Raw genomic sequence first — 18,670 nt, 5'->3', positions numbered from 1 at the left:
CCTTGTTTATTGGGGTTATGCAGCTTCTGTTTTCAGGTGAGATCTTGCAATAATCCTGTGAGATTTCACTGGAAGCCACTGCAGCCGATTCTCCAGCAGGGGGAGCACGCCTGTAGTGGAGCCTCTTGGATTCTGCTGCCTGAGGTGGCTGTCTCACTCTGTCTCATGGCCCTGTTTACCTTTGTCTTCAACTTTGCATTTATTTAAACTAACCTCAGCTATGTGTATGCTTACATTGCAAAAAAACAAACACCACTCATAAGGTGTAAAAATATTGAACTTCCACACTTCTGTCTCAGTATCCCACAGAACCACCAGATTGCCTTGTGGACTTACCAGTTCAGTTCACTTTCTCCTGGATTCCAGAGGTAAGCGGCCTTCCTCCTTTTCCCGGTTATAATGAACTTACCTGCTTAGCCTTCTGCAGGTACCTTGTCTAACATAAACTTGAGCTCTCTTCCTTTGTTCCATTTATGTGAAAAAAATAACATAATGAACATTTTATATTCTATGTAAACCACTTAGAGGCTAAGTGTGATTAAGCAGTATATAAATCCTGTTACATAAATAAATAAACAAACTTAATTTTGTATTTAGTATTAATAGGACAAAATCCAAAGAGTCAGTGGTCAATTTTTCTGCACTTCATAACAACAACAACAACAACAACAACAACTGTTGTTGTTTTTGTTGTTGTTATACCCCAACCATCTGACTGGGTTGCCCCAGCCACTCTGGGCAGCTTCCAATGAAGTATAAAGGAAAACATCAAACATTAAAAGCTTCCCAATACAGAGCTGCACGCCTGGCCCTTTAGGAGCACAGTTACCTCATTCTGGACTTGGGAGTCCCCCAATGCTGTCTACAGAAACAGTATGGGGGAAACCCCGGGTCCAGAATGGGGTACCTTCTGTCTACTTGGGACTCAACCTCAATTTGTTAACCACCACCCATCCACCGGGAAGTCTTGAGCTGTTTCAAATGCAATGTTCAATATTAATGAAGCTCAGCTGTCCAAAGAAAAGTCTTCAGATTCCATTGGCTGGCACAAGATCCTTGCATGCCAGGCTGTAGATGATTAATATTATTATTGCTATTATTTTAATTTAAATAGCTTCCTATCAATAAATATTCCCTGGGTGACTTCCAAGTAAACAATATATAATATGTAAAGCAAACAATGAAAGACAATGAGGAAAATTCTGTGCAACAGACAGCCATTATTTAACTGAATATACTGTTTAAACTATTCACATCACAACTCTGATATACACTCCGCCGCCGCCCCCCCTTGCACTGCTGTCCTATGCCATTTGGGACATGTGGGGGAACAAAAGAGTGCAACATCAGGGAAATGGAGGTGATGCAAAGAATACGAAGAGTTGAAATGCTAGTAATTACCTTCTCCAATGAGAGGAGGATATTATGAGCAATTTCCTTGAGATTCGTGGTGACTCAAAGGTTGAGGAATCAGACTGGATACTGGGGCTTCTGTAGTGGCTAAGCATCCTCTTCTGGCACTACTTACAGGCTGTATAAATTGAAAAGCAGACTATGTTTCGTACAGAGAAATTACTATGGTAAGGGGACCGAAGGCATGCAACCCTTCATAGGTCAACCTTGAGCCCCAAACTCTGTGGTTCCAGGCAGGCAACTAGGTTCTTTAGAAATTAGAACTCTTCAAAAATGATGAAAGGTCAAAAAATCACCAAGAAGTAAAAATGAAGAGTCATATTCCTGTAAGATCCCTGAGTAACCAAGGAAAAACAAACATGGGGAATAGACAAGGGCTCAGGGGAGGGGGGGAGGGTGACTAGCTGGGGTTGAAGCAACCTGTCCTGGAGATGAAGTTTGGAAACATTGCATTTCCAGGCAGATTGGAGAACATTTCTTGAGAACAAGCACTTAAGTCAGTTACCTAAGGGGAAGGGTTATATGAGACAAAAGGGAAATGGGCTGTGTCCAGCAGAAGGAAAGCATTGCAAGACATGCTGAATGAGTATAGATATGATGATAAAAGTTTCCCACCATAGGATGCAGAGGGTAGTCAGGATGGAACAGTGAGGGATCACTGTTCATCTAGATCGGGGATAAGGACCCTGGAAAAATGGGGTTAAGGAGCTCCAGCCAACATGCATACATATATTCAGACATAATTTTAATTGCATCCCATCTTTCCACAGTTCAACCCATGTGCAAGGCGTGGGTTGCACAGCATCTAGAAACACATAACAAAAGTAGTCACAAATAAGATATGATATGGGAAAGCTAAACAAGCTATGATACGGGAAAGCTAAACAAGAGAAAGACATAGCTCAGTCGATGAGTGTGTGATTTGAATGCAAAAAGTCCCAGTTTCAATCTTTGGCATCTCCAGGTGGGACTGGGGAAGACTCCTGTCTGTAATCCCAGAGAGTTGTTGCCAGCCAGTGTAGACAATATGGAGCTAAATAGTAGACTCAGTATAAGGCAGTTGGATGTTTCTAATAGTGAAATGACCATCATAATGCATTAGACATACAACATACAGAAATCACCTTGGGTTTAGGACTGCATAGCTTTTGTGAATTCAGACTGAAAGACAAATCAAATAATTGTCATTTCCATACTTTTCCATTTTTGTCATGGGGGCTTGAGCTTCGCTGAGAAATCCACCTTTTTTCTTTCTTAGGTGCAAGTGCAACACACTGACTGATACTAAAATTTTATCCCATGAGCAGCAATCTAAAGTGATTTCACAAATATTTTGATGTCTAAAGGTGCTGAAAATCTTTGAATTTGAATTCAATATAATTCTTTATATGGGGAGCTGGTATTTATGATGGCTGTAAAAAAATATTGTTACTAGGAATCATTTCATTCCTGTTAAATATAGAAACTTGACTACTATATATGATTTGTATAGAATTAATAGTTTGTCCTGTTCATGGGATGCCCCCCTCTGGTAAGAATGCAAAATACTTAATTTCCTAAAAGTTTCTCACATTGAAATCATTATTTTGCTTATTTTTTTAATGTAGTGCTGTCAGAGAACATGGTGCTTTACAGAGCAGAATAAGCTCTGTCATGCATGGCTGTGTGGTTTGTGAAAGTTCAGGGTGCACCAATTTGGAGAAGTATTACAAAAGGCCTGAAAAAAGCATCCATATTCAGTATCCTGCAAATTCCCCAGATGGGATTTTGGGCACCTTAGGTTATTTTATCAAGGGTGTGCAACCCTTTCATAATTTGAGGCATCTGTATTGTTCAGTGTTTTAGACAATGAGCACTGCTCCCATCCATGCTTACATCCCTCTTTCTGTTTCCATATTTTTCTTCTTCCCAAAAGTCAGTATTCTGTGGCTCCTGAGCATGCTCTATCCTCACTAATATGTTTTAGGGTTTTGTTTTTGTTTTCATTTTTGTACTTTTGCAAATCTTGGAGCTTTCCCGACCTGCTGATATTTCTGTCTCACGTGTGGGCTGTGCAGTCAGACAACCTGTCTACATATTGTTTTTCATCACTCACAAAGAGAGAGAAAACAGTGAAGTCTTTTGAAACCATCAACCAGGACATTAAGACTCAAGAGATAAGTCCCATTATGCTTACAATTCTATATTGGAATATCAAATTTGGAAAATGTTGCATTGAATGCCTCAATGCCTTCAACATGTGCTGTGTCAGGAAATTTGGGCACCGCAATGTAGGACAGAGTCTCCAACAAAAATGTGCTCTCCCAAGCCCACATTCCCAGCATGTTTGCACTCCTGTCTCAGTGATGTCTGCACTGGCTTAGTCATGTCCACAGAATGGAAGATGGCAAGATCCCCAAGGACATGCTCTACAGGGAGCTGGCTTTAGGCACTAGGTCTGTTGGCAGATCAACTCTGTTTTACAAAGATGTCTGCAAATGTGACGTGAAGGCTAGCAACGTCAGCCCGGTTGTGTGGGAATACCTTGCAGACAACCACAAGGCCTGGAGAAAGACAGTTGGGCCATGCATCCAGAGGAGGAATGACCTCTGGGGGGAGTGCAGAGAGAGGAAATGTCATGGTGGATCTGCAGCAGCACAACCGGATGCCTTTGTCTGCCCCAGCTGCAACAAAATATGCCTCTCCCGTATTGGTCTCTACAGCCACAGCAGACACTGCAAGCTTCCAACAGTTTGACTTCCCCCTCAAAGAAACACTCTTCCATTGTCTCCCAAGACAGACGGACGCCAACCAAACAACTGTACAGTATTGAAAACATTAAACTGCCAGGTTTTTTATGGTGATGCAATCTGCATCTGCATAAGAAAACTGCAAATGATTTTTTTCCTTGTCCAATATTATTCACAAGTACAAACAGCTGGATTTGCCCCTTGATTCTAAATGTCCAGGTGGATGGTTTTAAAATACTTAGCTGTTCTCTCTCTCTTTGTGAGTAATGGAAAACAATATGTAGACTGGTTGCCTTTTGTTCTAGATATTTTGGGTATTCAGCATGCATGTGCTAGTTCTTGATAGGTATTTACTTCTTACATCTGTAGGTCACCTTAATGAAAACATTGGCAAGACCCTTAACTCAAACAGTGCAAGTGTCACTGTTAGAATACCAGCACACTCTAGTTAAAGGGAATGTAAATAGATTTCAGGTACCATAATTGATTTCCCCCACTAACAGCTGTTTCCTATTTCATCTTCTAGTACTTTTGGACTTTAAGCTTGATGGTTGTCCCCCCCCCCAACTCTTTTTTTTAATATATATAATAATAGACATGGCTTTATGGCATCTGTATTAAAAATGGGTAATTTTCCTTATGGTCCCTGTCTTCCTGCTGGGTTGATAATGTTTTGATGTATTTTTCTTGTGCTCTGATGAGAGGTCTGCTGCTGCTGCTCTGACATATTCATTTGGATGAATAATTATAACGTGCACAATGTCAAGCTGAAGATGGTAGGGTTTTGTGCGTCATGACAAGCCTAGTAGCCAGTGCAGGTGTCTCACAGCATGATCAGTAGCAGCCAGTGTATTCTGGCTCAGAGGAGACATTTTAGAGTAGTCAGAAATCAGCACCAAGGGCAAGGCGGCTGCCATTGTTTCATGTGCCAAATAAACCAAGAGCTTCCCAATGACAAGTGCGAGTACATTTACTTACTTTAGATACATTATTATTTTTCTAGTTAGCCTGATAAATTTGCTCTCTACTCGGTTTTTGCCAAAATATGCAGTTAACTGCATATATTATTCAAGGGACCTTATATTAAAGCCCTCCCTTTTCCTCTGAATTTTTAGTTAAAGTACATATCCAGTAAAATATGCGATGCAGGATCTTCAAAATAAGCCTGGTGTATTTCTAGCTTCTATTGCTAAGCCTGCAATGGAATTGTGGAATATTGAATCAATAAAACACACAAAGGCTTGGATGGTTGACAAGGGGAGTTTTTTTAAAAAAAGATTTCAGATCTGATGCTTTTTTTTCTTTCACTGGTGGATATATCGGAAGGATCGGGAGGGGTACTGAAGAGGGGGTTCAGCTTGAGTAAATGACAAATGGAAACCATTTTCCAGGCAAATCTGAAAGAATCATAAATTACTAGGAGAAGAGACCTAGCGGGTCATCCAATCCATACCCCTGCTGTGTCAGAACCTGTTCACTGCAGTGCATTTTTCTCATGTTTTTGTCTTAATCTTCCAATCAATGTAGTGGATATTGCCTAGCCTAGCAAGTCTTTCCCTCCATTATTTAGTTGAAAGGAATTTAAATTTCTTCTTAAGTTTTAATCATGAACACTTTCTCTTAAGTTCTGTAATTGGAAATCCAGAAGACGTACTGCAAATCACTGAAGCATCTAAAATCTGTGTATCTGTGTTGCAAGATGCAGTTTAAAACTTGCAAATGAATGTTGCCGGGATGAACAACTGCATCCCTTAAGCCATAACAGGTTTTTTTTTGGGGGGGGGGGGACCTTGAGGAAGCAAGAGGGAGAGAGCAAAAACTTTAGACACTCTGCTACATCATTTCCTCTAAATAGTGAATTCAGTCAAGTGCCTGATCAGTTTGGACGCAAACTGTGTGCTTCTCGGGTACTTGCTATGAATGCAGAAGCAACTAAGTTCGTAAATGAAAAGAAAATGAATTTTTAAAAGACCCCCAAAGCTACTTGACAAAAAGAGGCATGGGAGACGCTCTAAAGATACCAAGGTTGGAGGGAGACTGGAGTCTATTGATTGTCTGTAGTTGAGGTAAGGAATGTGAGAAAGAGTATTGAAAAACACCTCTCCCTGCCCCACAAAAGGAGGACAGTATCCTGAAGGGGGTTAGGCTTGGGAAGGACGCATGCCATGAGATTTAAAAACAAAATAAATGCCCCCTTTCACTGTCCTGCAATGTTTTCTTTTTCTCTTTCTCCATCTTTTTCTACTCACACCTCCAATGCTCTGGTGTGGAGCTGGCAATCTTCTAGCGCTATATAGCACAGCAGGAGTACAAGAAAAGTGTGAGGAGGTGGTCACACTTTTGAACTTCTCTGCAGAGAACTGCACAGAACATCTAGTTGCTTCAGGTAGAAAACCTGGGGTTGGAACAGGGCAAAAAGTGCTTTACATGTGAGTAACATGTGGATAGCACTAATTTCTAAATATGGATATTTGTTGAATCTCTGTGTGTGGAAAGAGCCAGATACTTAGTATCTTTCAAGAATTTTATTTTACCACCATGATCTGAGCCCAGCATTGGCCATCTGCCTATCACTTTGCCTTCCTCCACCTTGCAAGACAGCAGCACTCTTCTCTAACTGTTAGTTGTCTTGGGATATTAGAGATTAAGGTATGAATATACTCTGGCTTCTAGCGCCGGTGAGGTCACCAGGGGCCAGTACAAGATTGCACTTCCTGGCCCCATCAACTGTGTAGTGAAGGAGCAGCTGTTCCAGTGCTTGCTTATAAAATATTAGGTGCCTTATAATTGTAATAATTATTACTCATGTCATTTCTATACTGCTTTATACTTTTAAGGAAAAAATCTCAAACCGGTTTGCAACACATTAAGACATCAAATAAAACAATCCTGAATCACTGAAAAAAAGTCAAACATAAAGTACACATTTAAAGCAACATAATTAACAGGAAACTAATTGTCTTGAAGATTTCAAATAAGTGTTAAATAAGAAAAAATGGAAAGTGAAATGGTGCAGTTCGCTTTTCCTGCTCAGTTCCTGTTTGCAGTGGCTCAGCCACTCCTAAACTGAACATGGTCCTTAAGCATGCCTACATTTCAATAGATGCCAGGATTGGAGATCCAAGCCCAACACCCCACCCCTCTGTTCTGAACAGAGCAGAGGTGCAAAGAGCTTCTGGTCTTTGAGTGACGGTGGCTGATACAGATGCCCTTTCCCTGGGCACCAATGACACACCCTCAAATTTCCAAATTTGCCTTCTGGTTCCTAAAAGGCTCCATCTTACAGTACCCCGGAGATGGTGATGAAGGACAGGCAGATGTGTATTTCGAAGTTAAAATGCTTGCTTCCCTGTGTTAATAGAGGGCTGGGGGGAATTAAAAATGGGATATGCTTTTCTTTCAAACTCTGCAGGAATGTCTTTAAGTCCCAAACAGCACTACAGTCTGGAGCCCTTGAAAGAGCCCTCTTGTTGCGGGGCTGGAGATAATTAGCAACGTTTTGTTGTGGGTCCCTGCTTGTTCATATTCTTTTAAAAAAATGCAACTAAAAAAAAATCATCCCTGTTTATTTTGTATAAGTCAGCTTTATTTGCAGGTATAATAATAAATCAGTTGGTAGAATCCAAAGATGACGTTCTATATGCAGAATACATCTTCTGCTCCTGGAAAGGCTTTTAAGTTGCACTAGATCATTTTGTGAGAAAAGAGAAACTAATTCTGCTGGATGTTTGGGAATTGGTAGCATTATTTTCCTTTGGCTTGTACTATTGGGACTTACTCTGTGCTGCTTGTCGTTTTTAATACTGTATTTGGTGATTGGTCATTAGCATCACATTCGAAAGGGTCTGGGAGAATGTGATGGTAACAACCAATACCAAGAGGAAGGTCTACCAGGCTTGCAATACCAAGAGGAAGGTCTACCAGGCTTGCATATTGAGCTTTATGGAAATGAGAGATGGGCAGTGAGAGATGTTGAGCATCACATTGCAGGACAGAGCTCTCCCAAGCCCACGTCCCCAGCATATTCACACTTCTTTCTCAGCTATGTCTATGCAGGCTGGATCCGGTCCACAGATGGCAGGATCCCCAATGACATGATTTCTGCGGAGTTGGCTTCAGGCAGCATGCCTGTTGTCTGACCAACTCTGCATTACAAAGATTTATGAAGGCTGTGAACATTAACCCGCCTTGTGGGAATCGATTGCAGACAACCACAGCACCTGGGGACAAATCAGTCAGGTCATGTATCCACCGTAGTGACCAGAGGAGGAATGACCACAGGCTTGTGCATCTGCGCAACCGCATACTTTCATCTGCCCCAGCTGCAACAAAACATCTCTCTCCCCTGTTGGTCTCTACAGCAGCAGGAGCTGTAACTCTCCAACAGTTCGACTTAACCGTCAAAGGCACACACTTCCATTGTCTCTTGAGACAAATCGATGCCATCCGGTGACTCATACCAGAGTTTCACTGTAACTTGTCCACCTAAAATCATGAAGCGGCAGACTCACTCTATTCCTTTACCAAGTATCTTGTCACACTGTGAATCACAGATAAAAATGGAATCCATGCAAATTGCTTAAAGGGGAAATGTTCAGAAATAAACTGGTTGAAGTATAAAATGGATGATAAATTCCTCCATGATTTGCATGACAAAGTAATGCAGCTGATTTTGAGATAGAGATTTAGATATGCATATGGAAAGTCAGTTGGCGACATCAATGAAGCATGCAAATAAGATCAGATGAGCAGATCACTTTAAGAAAAGATTTGGCCACCTTTTAAGGCACATCATCGAAAAATTGCAATTAGTATTAAAATTAATTGGATTTCAAAATGTATCTGTGGATTCTAATCCCTTGATGTTTCTTTATTTCTACTGGAAACCCTTTGAATTCCCTAAAGATAAAGATAAAAATGATTATTAGAGGATTTATCTGTATGTGATGTAGGGAAATGTGAAAAATCAAAATGGAAAGCATCTGTTGCAAGTACCAGAAAATTATGCTATTAATTTAAGTGTCATCAGAGCACAAAAGATCACATTCCAAGACAGTGTGAAAATTATTAAAATACTGGAAATAATAGTACTTAAGATGAAGATATTATGCTCTAAGATCTGGTTAAGTGACTGACACTATTATATCACTTCAGGTATTATAAAAGTAACAAAATGCTTTTAAAGATAATAAGCGTTACATTTTGAGATTGGCAGTATTCACACTTTTCTGCTTAAGTGCTTTCTCACTTTAATATAATTTAATAACAGTAGGGGGAAAATCCAACATTTTCTTTCTGAAGCTCTGCCCTTCCTTTTTTCAATATTTTTCATGTAACAACAAAAAACAGCATCTAAGCAATTTTTGCAACACCCAAAACTTTATTTTTGCCTTTTGACACTATGGTTAAAAGACCTGTATTTGTTCTTTACTCTTAGAAGATATAATTTCAATTCATGATGCTTTAGAATTGAATACTACATAACTCTGTTAAAAATAATAATACCACACACCTAAAATACCTTGCTGCTCCATAATAAAATGTATATATACATGTATAAACTCTGACATTATACAATTTGGTGATATACGGGCTCTACCAGATGTCCCTGCTAATTCTGCCAAAAGACCCTGGGGTCTCCCAGAGTCTAATTTAAAAGTGTGTTGAATGTAACAGGAGAGCAACCACACAAGTTTCTCTCTTCCTCCTGAAATGTGAGTCAGCAGTTGGTTCTTAGCACACATTTCAGTTAGGTTCCCCCCCCCACCCCAAAGCCCACATTATTGGCAGAAGATTATACTGGATACAGTTGTCATGGGATTCCTTTAATTGCAGCATATTTCTAGGCTTCCTGGTATTCTAAATCACTTGATGTTAATTGTGTTGTGCTGTATGGGTTAGAGGCCTTGCAGTGCAAACCAGAGGTAAATATCAGATGTTCTTGGTGGTTGTTTTTTCATTGACCACTGAATCCATTTGTTATGAGTTAAAAATGAATTTTAAAAATAGCTTTGAGAAATAAGCCATGTTTCCCCTGCTTTCAGCATGGAATACTTTGTATTGGAATCCCCCCCCCTTTTAATGGTTTGAAAGGTGACTCATAGCATACCTAAAAATGCAGCATTTGTGTGGCCTGTTCAAAAATCTAAAGTGTTTTTTGGGGAAATTCCAGTCTTTTCTCCCCCGCCACATATTTTACTGTTGGGTGTATGCTAGACTTTAAAATGTTGGAACAGGCTGTTATTAAAAAGCTATTCTGTATTGCTGTTGGTAAAGTGCCATCTATAAAATTTGTTACAATTTCCTTCTCTCTCAGAGCTCCTTATTAAGCATTCACAGTCAGTTCTTGGCAGCATTGGAATCATTGAAGGAGTTTTGGAATGCTCTAGATGAAATTGATGAGAAGACCTGGGTACTTGAGCCAGAAAATCCCACACGGAGTGCCACAATGCGAAGGATTGCCGTTGGTAAGAATAAAATGGACAACTTCATGTTGACTTCAGGTTAATGGAGATCACAGAAACGGAAATGCAAGACGTTTAAAATTATTAGTTTTCATGTGAAAATGTGGCTTTAAAACAGAACACATTGATTAATATCAGCTATTAAATCTGACATCGTTTCACGAACAGTGCAGTATCAAATCACAGTATGTCAGAATTTAGATTGCAAGTTCCTTGACTAACTTTCAAGTTCCATAGAATTCAGTAGGATTAAAGCAGAACTCTTTAGATCCCATCCCTTGGTTTTCAGATGGTTGCATGCAAATGTCACAGCAAGTGCTGTCACAGAAGACTCGTTGCATGCCTCTTTCAAGATTCTACCTGCCTTCCATAGCTTTTTTGAACATGTGAATTAAGAAGTATTTAACTTTTTTAAAAAAATTACACCTGCTATTTGAATAATTTGGTGGCATTTTAATTGATTTAAAGTAGTTTTAATCGATACCTCTGACCAATGAAGCAACTAGCTAATGTAAGCCTAATTATTTTTAAAAATGTTCTAAATAAGAAGTGGGAAAGCAAAGCATGTGAAATGGATAAAACAATTTGAAGCTAGTAACTTTTGCAGTAGCAGCAAATGTTAAAACTGAAGAAAAGGTCTGATGTATTGTTTTTTGAAATGGCCAGCACATGTTTTGGGCTCAAAGCCTAAACTAAGATTGCTCTTGCAGATTCCTTTTGTTTGTGTGAAGTTTACTTGAGTAAGGATGAAACTATATGTAGTTATAGCTCTGTTTATCTACATGTCTGTTCCAGGAAACAACATTTCAATTAATATAGATGTAGATCCCAGACACCCCACCATGCTTCCTGAGTGTTACTTTTTTGGAGCAGACCACGGTAGGATGACTCCTATTTAAAAATCCATTTTGTCAATCATAATAGATTTTCTGTCGCAGTGTATATCACTTTTTGCTTACCGCAGGTTAACTTTATACTAAATCGAGTCTACTTGTTTCAGGCAGACCAAGCTAGAATCACACCATTGACCTTAATTTTTTGAAAATTGTGTGTGTTGCTCAGAAAAACGTTGAAGATTCAATACATTACAAAACAATTTTACACTGTTTAATATATTGCCAGCCTGTTCTATAAGATGTATTTAGCTGCAAAAAATGCTACAGAGAGCTATACATGTGCTGTATGTCAGTTCTCAATCCATTGAAACAAGCTGCAGTAAAACCCTGGGAACTAAGGTTTGGCCAAAGGTAGATGGGTTTCTGGTGACTAATATGCCCTAAGATTTATTCAAAGCTGAGTTGTTTCCAGTTCTGTCATGACATCTCTGCTATGCCCATTTATTTGTTTAATGTTACATTGTGCAGTGGGTATGGTTTAGAGCAGGCATAGGCAACCTTGGCTCTCCAGATGTTTTGGAACTACAACTCCCATGATCCCTAGCTAACAGGGCCAGTGGTCGGGGATCATGGGAGTTGTAGTTCCAAAACGTCTGGAGAGCCAAGGTTGCCTATGCCTGGTTTAGAGGAAGCAGCCTCATAGGCTAATGGGAGAGGTCTGGCAAGCTGAATTTGGCCCATGGGCCAGAAGTTCCCTACCCCTGCTCTATCATGTCCCCCTTACTTGCCTTTTTTCTAAATTAAAAAGGCCTAAGTGATGTAATCTTTCCTCATAGGGGAGTTTGGGCTAGCTCCCCAATAATTTTGGCTGCACTATTCTGCCCCTCTTTTGAACTCTATTGTATCATTTTTTTAGATGCAGTAAATATAATTGTACACAATGTTCAAAGTGTAGTCACACAATAATATTTGTATAATGGCATTATGGAATTGGCAGTTTCATTTTCAGTCCCTCCCTTTCCTGAGCCACCAAATGGAATTTGCCTTTTCACAACAGTTGCATACCTTGAGCTGATTTTTTTCTTTGAGGCTGCAGTCACTGCCCCTATCAGCATATCTGTGAAATTAGGAGTTTTTACATCCGTGTGCATCGACTTGCACTTATTTAGTTTGAACTCCACTTGCCATTTTACTAGCCTGTTCAGCCAAATTGGAGAGCTACTTTAATAGTGAATAATTTACTGGTAATAGCATCCACAAACTTTTCCATCTCGTGACTCTTTCCCTCAAACTCTGCATCATTGTAAGCAAGTTAAAAAACAGAGGACCCTATATAGATCCATGGGCAATATCTGTTTAAAATCATTTATATCCAGATTTTAACCCTCAAGAAAATCATAGTAGTATACAATGAATGCTAGTGATGTGCTGGAAATGTTTTTTAGGTCGGGAGGGGGGGTTGTTTTTGTTCTTTTACCATTCTCTATTAAGCAATAAAAAAAAAGGTATTCAAAGGGGAGGACAAATTTCAGTAAAAATTTCATGGGTTTTCGTGAGTGTTCTTTCATTCTACAAATAAAATCTCCCATGGTCTCCACTCTGCAGGCTTCCTTAAAATCCCATGGCATCTATGATTGGGCTTTCTTGTAAATGCCATTCAGAAATGTAATAACTAAACATTTTATGTCTGTATACATTGTGTCTTGCATTGCAAGTTTACAGTGGTGCCTCGGGTTACAGACACTTCAGGTTACAGACTCTGCTTACGCAGAAATAGTACCTCAAGTTAAGAACTTTGCTTCAGGATGAGAACAGAAATTGTGCGGCAGCGGAAGGAGGCCCCATTAGCTAAAGTGGTACCTCAGGTTAAGAACAGTTTCAGGTTAAGAACGAACCTCTACAACGAATTAAGTTCTTCACCAGAGGTACCACTGTACTTAAAATCAACAGTGCAGGATACAAGGTGCCCAGTTACATGATGTGTTATATGCAGCACGCCTAACCTTGCAGTGCATGGACTTACACATCCAGTTGCCTTGTGAGCCAATATGCAGAAAAGTGGTGTATGCATAGAAAAATAAATACATGCCTGATAATTGAGAATTAATTCTCTGCTCATCAGGCAGCCTGGGGGTGCTATTGTTTTTATTATGACTGTGTTGTGCATTTTGTGTATTTATGATGTAAAACTGTGATATATAAATTTAATAAATAATAAAAAAACCAGCATAAAACTTTAGGATATAGCTGCCCTGCTCCTCCTCCAGTCCCCATTGTCCCCTTTGAAGGAAGTCTGGATGCTTTTGGGAGTAGTGCCAACACATATGATTTTTATTTTCAGTGGTAAATCCCTTGAAAGTAAAGTTGAACAGCAACATACACCTGTGGTAAGTGTGTTTGGTTGTAGACATTTAGTTCATAGCTTTGTTGGGAGTGTTGATACTTTATTTTCCTTCTTCTTTTCAGGGATCCAGAACTCAGTTTACTACAAAATTTGAAAGAGGTTTTAGAAATTGATTTTCCATCTCGAGAAGCTCTAGAAAAATCTGTAAGTTTCTCTGTGGTTATTACCGCATGTTCATATTTTGAATACTATGGCAAAAGGGAACTCTGTAGCATAACAAAATAACAGGAGCATTAATACATGTGATAAAGACATCCAAAATAAGCTTCACTTCATAAGTTTTAAAGATTTGTTAAAATGTTTACCTTGGCTCAGTAAGAGAGATTTGAAATATGACGGAGTACAAAAGGGGATATTTATTTATTTATTTATTTATTTATTTATTATCTTTAAAATTTGTATACCGCCCTATACATGTAGATCTCAGTGCAGTTCACAATAAAAAAGAAACCAAATACAATTTACAATAAAGGGTCGTTGCATGATCGTCAAAAATTCATTGAGATTTATTCTTAATAAGGACATGATTAAAGCTCAAAACACATTGCACACCTAGTGATAATGTAATGATACTTCACTCTTAATTGGAAAATTTCCACATCAACGATTTTCCACAAGATGGTCACTAGTTCAAAGCCAATTGAAACGGACTACCTGGGGTAAACCAAGCTCTTCAGTCTGTTGGTATCTCATAATCTGCATTCTGGAGAAATATTCTTAATATTTGTGGGTTGGCACCATTAAGGACTACAGCTCCCATCATGCCTGACCATAGGCCATACTGGCTCATAGTTGGAGGCTGCAACACACTGGCCACCCCTGTTCTAACAAAAGACCATTTCACATTTCCCTCTGTGTGCGAGGAAAAGGGATAATTCCTGCTACCTACAGATAAATGTATTAAAAATAAAGGGTCAAAAAGCATTTTCTAATCAGTTGGGGGATGCCTTCAGTTGATAACAGTTTTATAGTCCTTAAAAAATGATCATAAATGGACTCTTGTACATTTTCTTATAAATAAGCCAACCGCAAATGTAATTGTTTAAAATGGGTGAACCAAGTTGACATTCTTTATTCTATGTGCTCGAGCTGTGTACCATGTTTTTCAGGACTTCTCTATGGATTGCGGAATCTGCTACGCTTACCGTCTTGATGGGACTATTCCAGACCAAGTCTGTGACGACCCCCGCTGTGGCCAGCCTTTCCATCAAGCTTGTTTATATGAGGTAGAGCAATTTATGGTAGCGCTCTAGGATTGTGGAATGGAAAATTGATGGGTGGGTGCATTCATACGGGCACTCTTTTGTGCTGTTATTGAAGAGGAGGCATTTTTTCCTACAGCGCCCACATCCGCAAAAAAATAAATAAATAAAATCTGAAGAATGCCTGTAGATCAGGGGTCAGCAAACTTTTCCAGCAGGGGGCCAGTCCACTGTCCCTCAGACCTTGTGGGGGGCTGGACTATATATTTTTTTGGGGGGGTGAACGAATTCCTATGCCCCACAAATAATCCAGAGATGCATTTTAAATAAATGTAAAAACACGCTGATTCCCAGACTGTTTGCGGGCCGGATTTTGAAAGTGATTGGGCCGGATCCGGCCTCCAGCCTGTTTGCCTACCCATGCTGTAGATAGCACATTGAAGCTATTTGTACTTCTGATACAAAGCAATCTTACATGTTGTGTTTGATCACACATTATATGCCAGCCAGCATATAGGCATGTTTCACCACAGATGTGTGAAATTTCAAATTTTTGGATTAAGACTTACAGCACAGGAATGTTGTGCTGCAAAGGAATATGCAAAACATCACAGAGTTCCAGTTGGGGTTAAATTGAAATTGTAAAGTTATTGTGCCAAAACTGAATAGCCTGGAGCATATACTTGGTCTTGAGTAGTGTGTGCCAAAATGGAGGTTGAGAATAATAATAATAATAATAATAATAATAATAATAATAATAATAATAATAATAATTTATTATTTATACCCCGCCCATCTGGCCGGGTTCCCCCAGCCACTCTGGGCGGCTTCCAACAAAATATTAAAATACAGAAATCCATCAAACATTAAGATGCCTTCTCAAGGTCTGGTAATTGTTATTCTCTTTGACCTCTGGTGGGAGGGCATTCCACAGGGTGGGTGCCACTACCGAGAAGGCCCTCTGCCTGGTTCCCTGTAACTTGGCTTCTCGTAGCGAGGGAACCGCCAGAAGGCCCACGGCGCTGGATCTCAGTGTCCGGGCAGAACGATGGGGGTGGAGACGCTCCTTCAGGTATACTGGGCCGAGGCCATTTAGGGCTTTAAAGGTCAGCACCCACACTTTGAATTGTGCTCAGAAACATACTGGGATCCTTAAAAGATCCCTGTTGATTAGTTTACTGGTAGGGACAATACTTTTGTTCTCACCAGGACTAAGTGTTGCCAAATATCCTCAGCTTGGCATTTGGCAAATAGATTGGGGGCAGAATTAGATATTTCTGGAGCTCTTCTACTCAGACGATGGGGGCAGGTTTGTCTCCTAAAAATGAGGACAACCAGTTACCGGTACACCAAGCTTTGATTTCTCTGTCCTGCTAGTCAAAGGCTCATGCTGTGAGCAGCCACCTGGAGAGTGAGACTGGGCAACACGATTTAAGGCCTTGAATAGCAAGAGAGCTTGCTGTATTTGAGGCCTATTCTTTTGAGTCATCCTGGGACTTGCCTAATAAAATGTGTTTCTCTGTAGTGGCTGCGTGGACTTCCTTCCAGTCGGCAAAGTTTTAATGTCATATTTGGTGAATGTCCATATTGTAACAAGGTAAGGAAAGCAACGTAGTTGCCGGATAATTGGAACTGTTTCTGTATGAGCTTAAGTTAGGGTTTCAAAATACAATTGAAATTAGCTTGTCTTCTTTTAGGAGAGTTTACTGCAAAGTTACTGTCGTGCACATACTTAAATCTCAGAGATACCGGTGTCTCTTGATACAGAGCGGGGGGAAACAATTCCACTGTTTGAGTTAAAAATTAGGGGAGGAGGAATTATTCTTTGTAATAAATACCTTGGAAAATACTGTAAGCAAAATTCAAGTACTTTATTGATTTTTCAATCTGTAACAACTCACCTTGCTTTGAAAAACCATTCCAGCCAATAACACTGAAAACGTCTATGAAGAAAGTCTGAAGTGGAATTTCAGAAGCCTGTAACTATGTATATGTACAGTCTTAAGAATGCTAACACATTAGACATAATATCAAAGAAAATACACAGAAAGCAGTATTAAGAAGAAGAGGACAACGATGGTCATAGTGTATTGGTACAATTCTTCACGAACCCCAGACACTTCATGAAGTCCAGACGCCAAAGTGCTGCATATAGAGGAGCTATTCAAAGTCTGAAAATGTTCTGGTTGAAAGGCTTCAGAACACGTAACTCCTATGGATTTTTCCTCAATTTCCCGGAAGGTGCTGCAGATGGGTTGTGGTTCTCTACTTTTCTGAGAAGGAAGAAGAAAACAAATTTATCCATATCTTCAACAGAGATCAAATATATATATGTGTGTGTGTGTGTGTGTGTGTGTGACTTTTTGTACAATAATAATAATAAACTCATGGTACAAATATAATTGGCTAAGTGTAATAATTCACCGGACACATTTTTAATCTAACAGCTTTTCGATGTCCATTATCTCAGTTATTCTTTTCACAGACAGCCATGGGATGCAGGAGCTGAAGCCTGACCCAGCAGATTCCTAGCCCATTGCAAAAAAAGCCATACCATTGTCATACAAAGTAATCCTACTTGTTTGGATCTCTTTAAGACTGAATTTGTTTAGCCAGCTTCAGTAATAAAGCTGTATGCTGAGCATCAGAACTTCCAGATAAGGGAATGCCATCATAATTTTTTACAAGGCAAGTGGGGGGCGTTACACCTATTCAGTCAATCTTGCTACATTCAGCACTCCCACTATATCAGTATGTAAGTCCCTATGGTTTTACTTTTCCTCCAGCTTTCTCAGTGTTACATACCAACCTCTAGTTGAAACGAGTCAGGGTTATGAAACTTGCAGGACAATTAACAGCACTCCTCTGGATAATTCAGTGATTGAGCTGGGAAAGAAGGGCTCTGGTGGTCCTTGCGGTATCTTAGACCCAAGTTGCTCAGGGCTTCACATATCAATAGAACCATGAACCTGGCTCAGTAGCCTATGAGCATCACAGATGCTTCAAGCTGCCTGCTGAACTGAGCACTCACCTTGACTAACTCCCTCCTGTAAACATCGGTTGTGGCTCCAGCTGGCTTTCCTCCAGTCTCAGTGGGCTAGGAAGAACAAACAGAACTAACCAGTAATAAAAGCCTTTAGAGTAAGGCTGAAGTTGTTGGTGTTTTTTTTGGGGGGGGGGAATACAACCAGCAGCTGGCCTTAAAGTAACACATTTCTTGCCTCGGGGAGAACATAGTTAATAGGAAGATCTATTAAGGTGACACAGGTGTATATGCAAGTTCGGGGCGAACGCCTTTGAAGTAACAGAATTGCAAGGGTCCTTGAGGGTCATCTTAATTCTGTTCCGCTTTTAGTGGAGATCTAAAGGGCTCAGGAGCAGGGGGTGCCCACAGAAGCTGTGCCGCCATCCCTGGGTTTACAAAGCCTTCATGTGTGGTGGCTGCTTTTCAGCCTTCCCCTCTCTCCCTCGTGCATAGCAGCATATGCATGGGCCAGGGCACAGAGTAAATGATTTTGCAGTTAACCCAGGTATGTGTGGAATACTTGCATTGGTATGGGCTTTAATGGGCAATAGCAAGTCAGACCCAGTTAGCAGGGGATAAAAAATCATTAACCTTTCT

At 40.0% G+C, this 18,670-nt stretch overlaps 2 protein-coding genes across 5 annotated transcripts in view; one reads left to right on the top strand and one right to left on the bottom strand.

Annotated features, from left to right (window-relative positions):
• FANCL (FA complementation group L) overlaps positions 1-17,108 on the top strand; it is a 50,093-nt gene extending 32,985 nt beyond the window's left edge. For both annotated transcript variants that reach the window (XM_035110929.2, XM_060273145.1), the window contains exons 7-14: positions 300-368; positions 10,459-10,609; positions 11,402-11,485; positions 13,784-13,829; positions 13,909-13,990; positions 14,956-15,072; positions 16,574-16,645; positions 16,973-17,108. In XM_035110929.2, the coding sequence (XP_034966820.2) occupies positions 300-368; positions 10,459-10,609; positions 11,402-11,485; positions 13,784-13,829; positions 13,909-13,990; positions 14,956-15,072; positions 16,574-16,645; positions 16,973-17,008 (657 nt within the window). In that variant the 3' untranslated portion in view covers positions 17,009-17,108. The remainder of the gene's footprint in view (positions 1-299; positions 369-10,458; positions 10,610-11,401; positions 11,486-13,783; positions 13,830-13,908; positions 13,991-14,955; positions 15,073-16,573; positions 16,646-16,972) is intronic.
• Positions 17,079-18,670, bottom strand: part of VRK2 (VRK serine/threonine kinase 2) — a 58,763-nt gene continuing 57,171 nt past the window's right edge. For 2 of the 3 annotated variants that reach the window (XM_035110924.2, XM_060273143.1), the window contains exons 13-14: positions 18,080-18,145; positions 17,079-17,321 (exon numbers count right to left, since the gene is read on the bottom strand). In XM_035110924.2, the coding sequence (XP_034966815.2) occupies positions 17,079-17,321; positions 18,080-18,145 (309 nt within the window). The remainder of the gene's footprint in view (positions 17,322-18,079; positions 18,146-18,670) is intronic. The other variant, XM_060273142.1, reaches the window with a different exon arrangement.

This window comes from Zootoca vivipara, chromosome 3 (assembly GCF_963506605.1).
Source record: "Zootoca vivipara chromosome 3, rZooViv1.1, whole genome shotgun sequence".
Classification (NCBI taxonomy): domain Eukaryota; kingdom Metazoa; phylum Chordata; class Lepidosauria; order Squamata; family Lacertidae; genus Zootoca; species Zootoca vivipara.
Note: the sequence above shows the minus strand (reverse complement) of the source record. Positions and strands in the feature narration are given on the sequence as shown.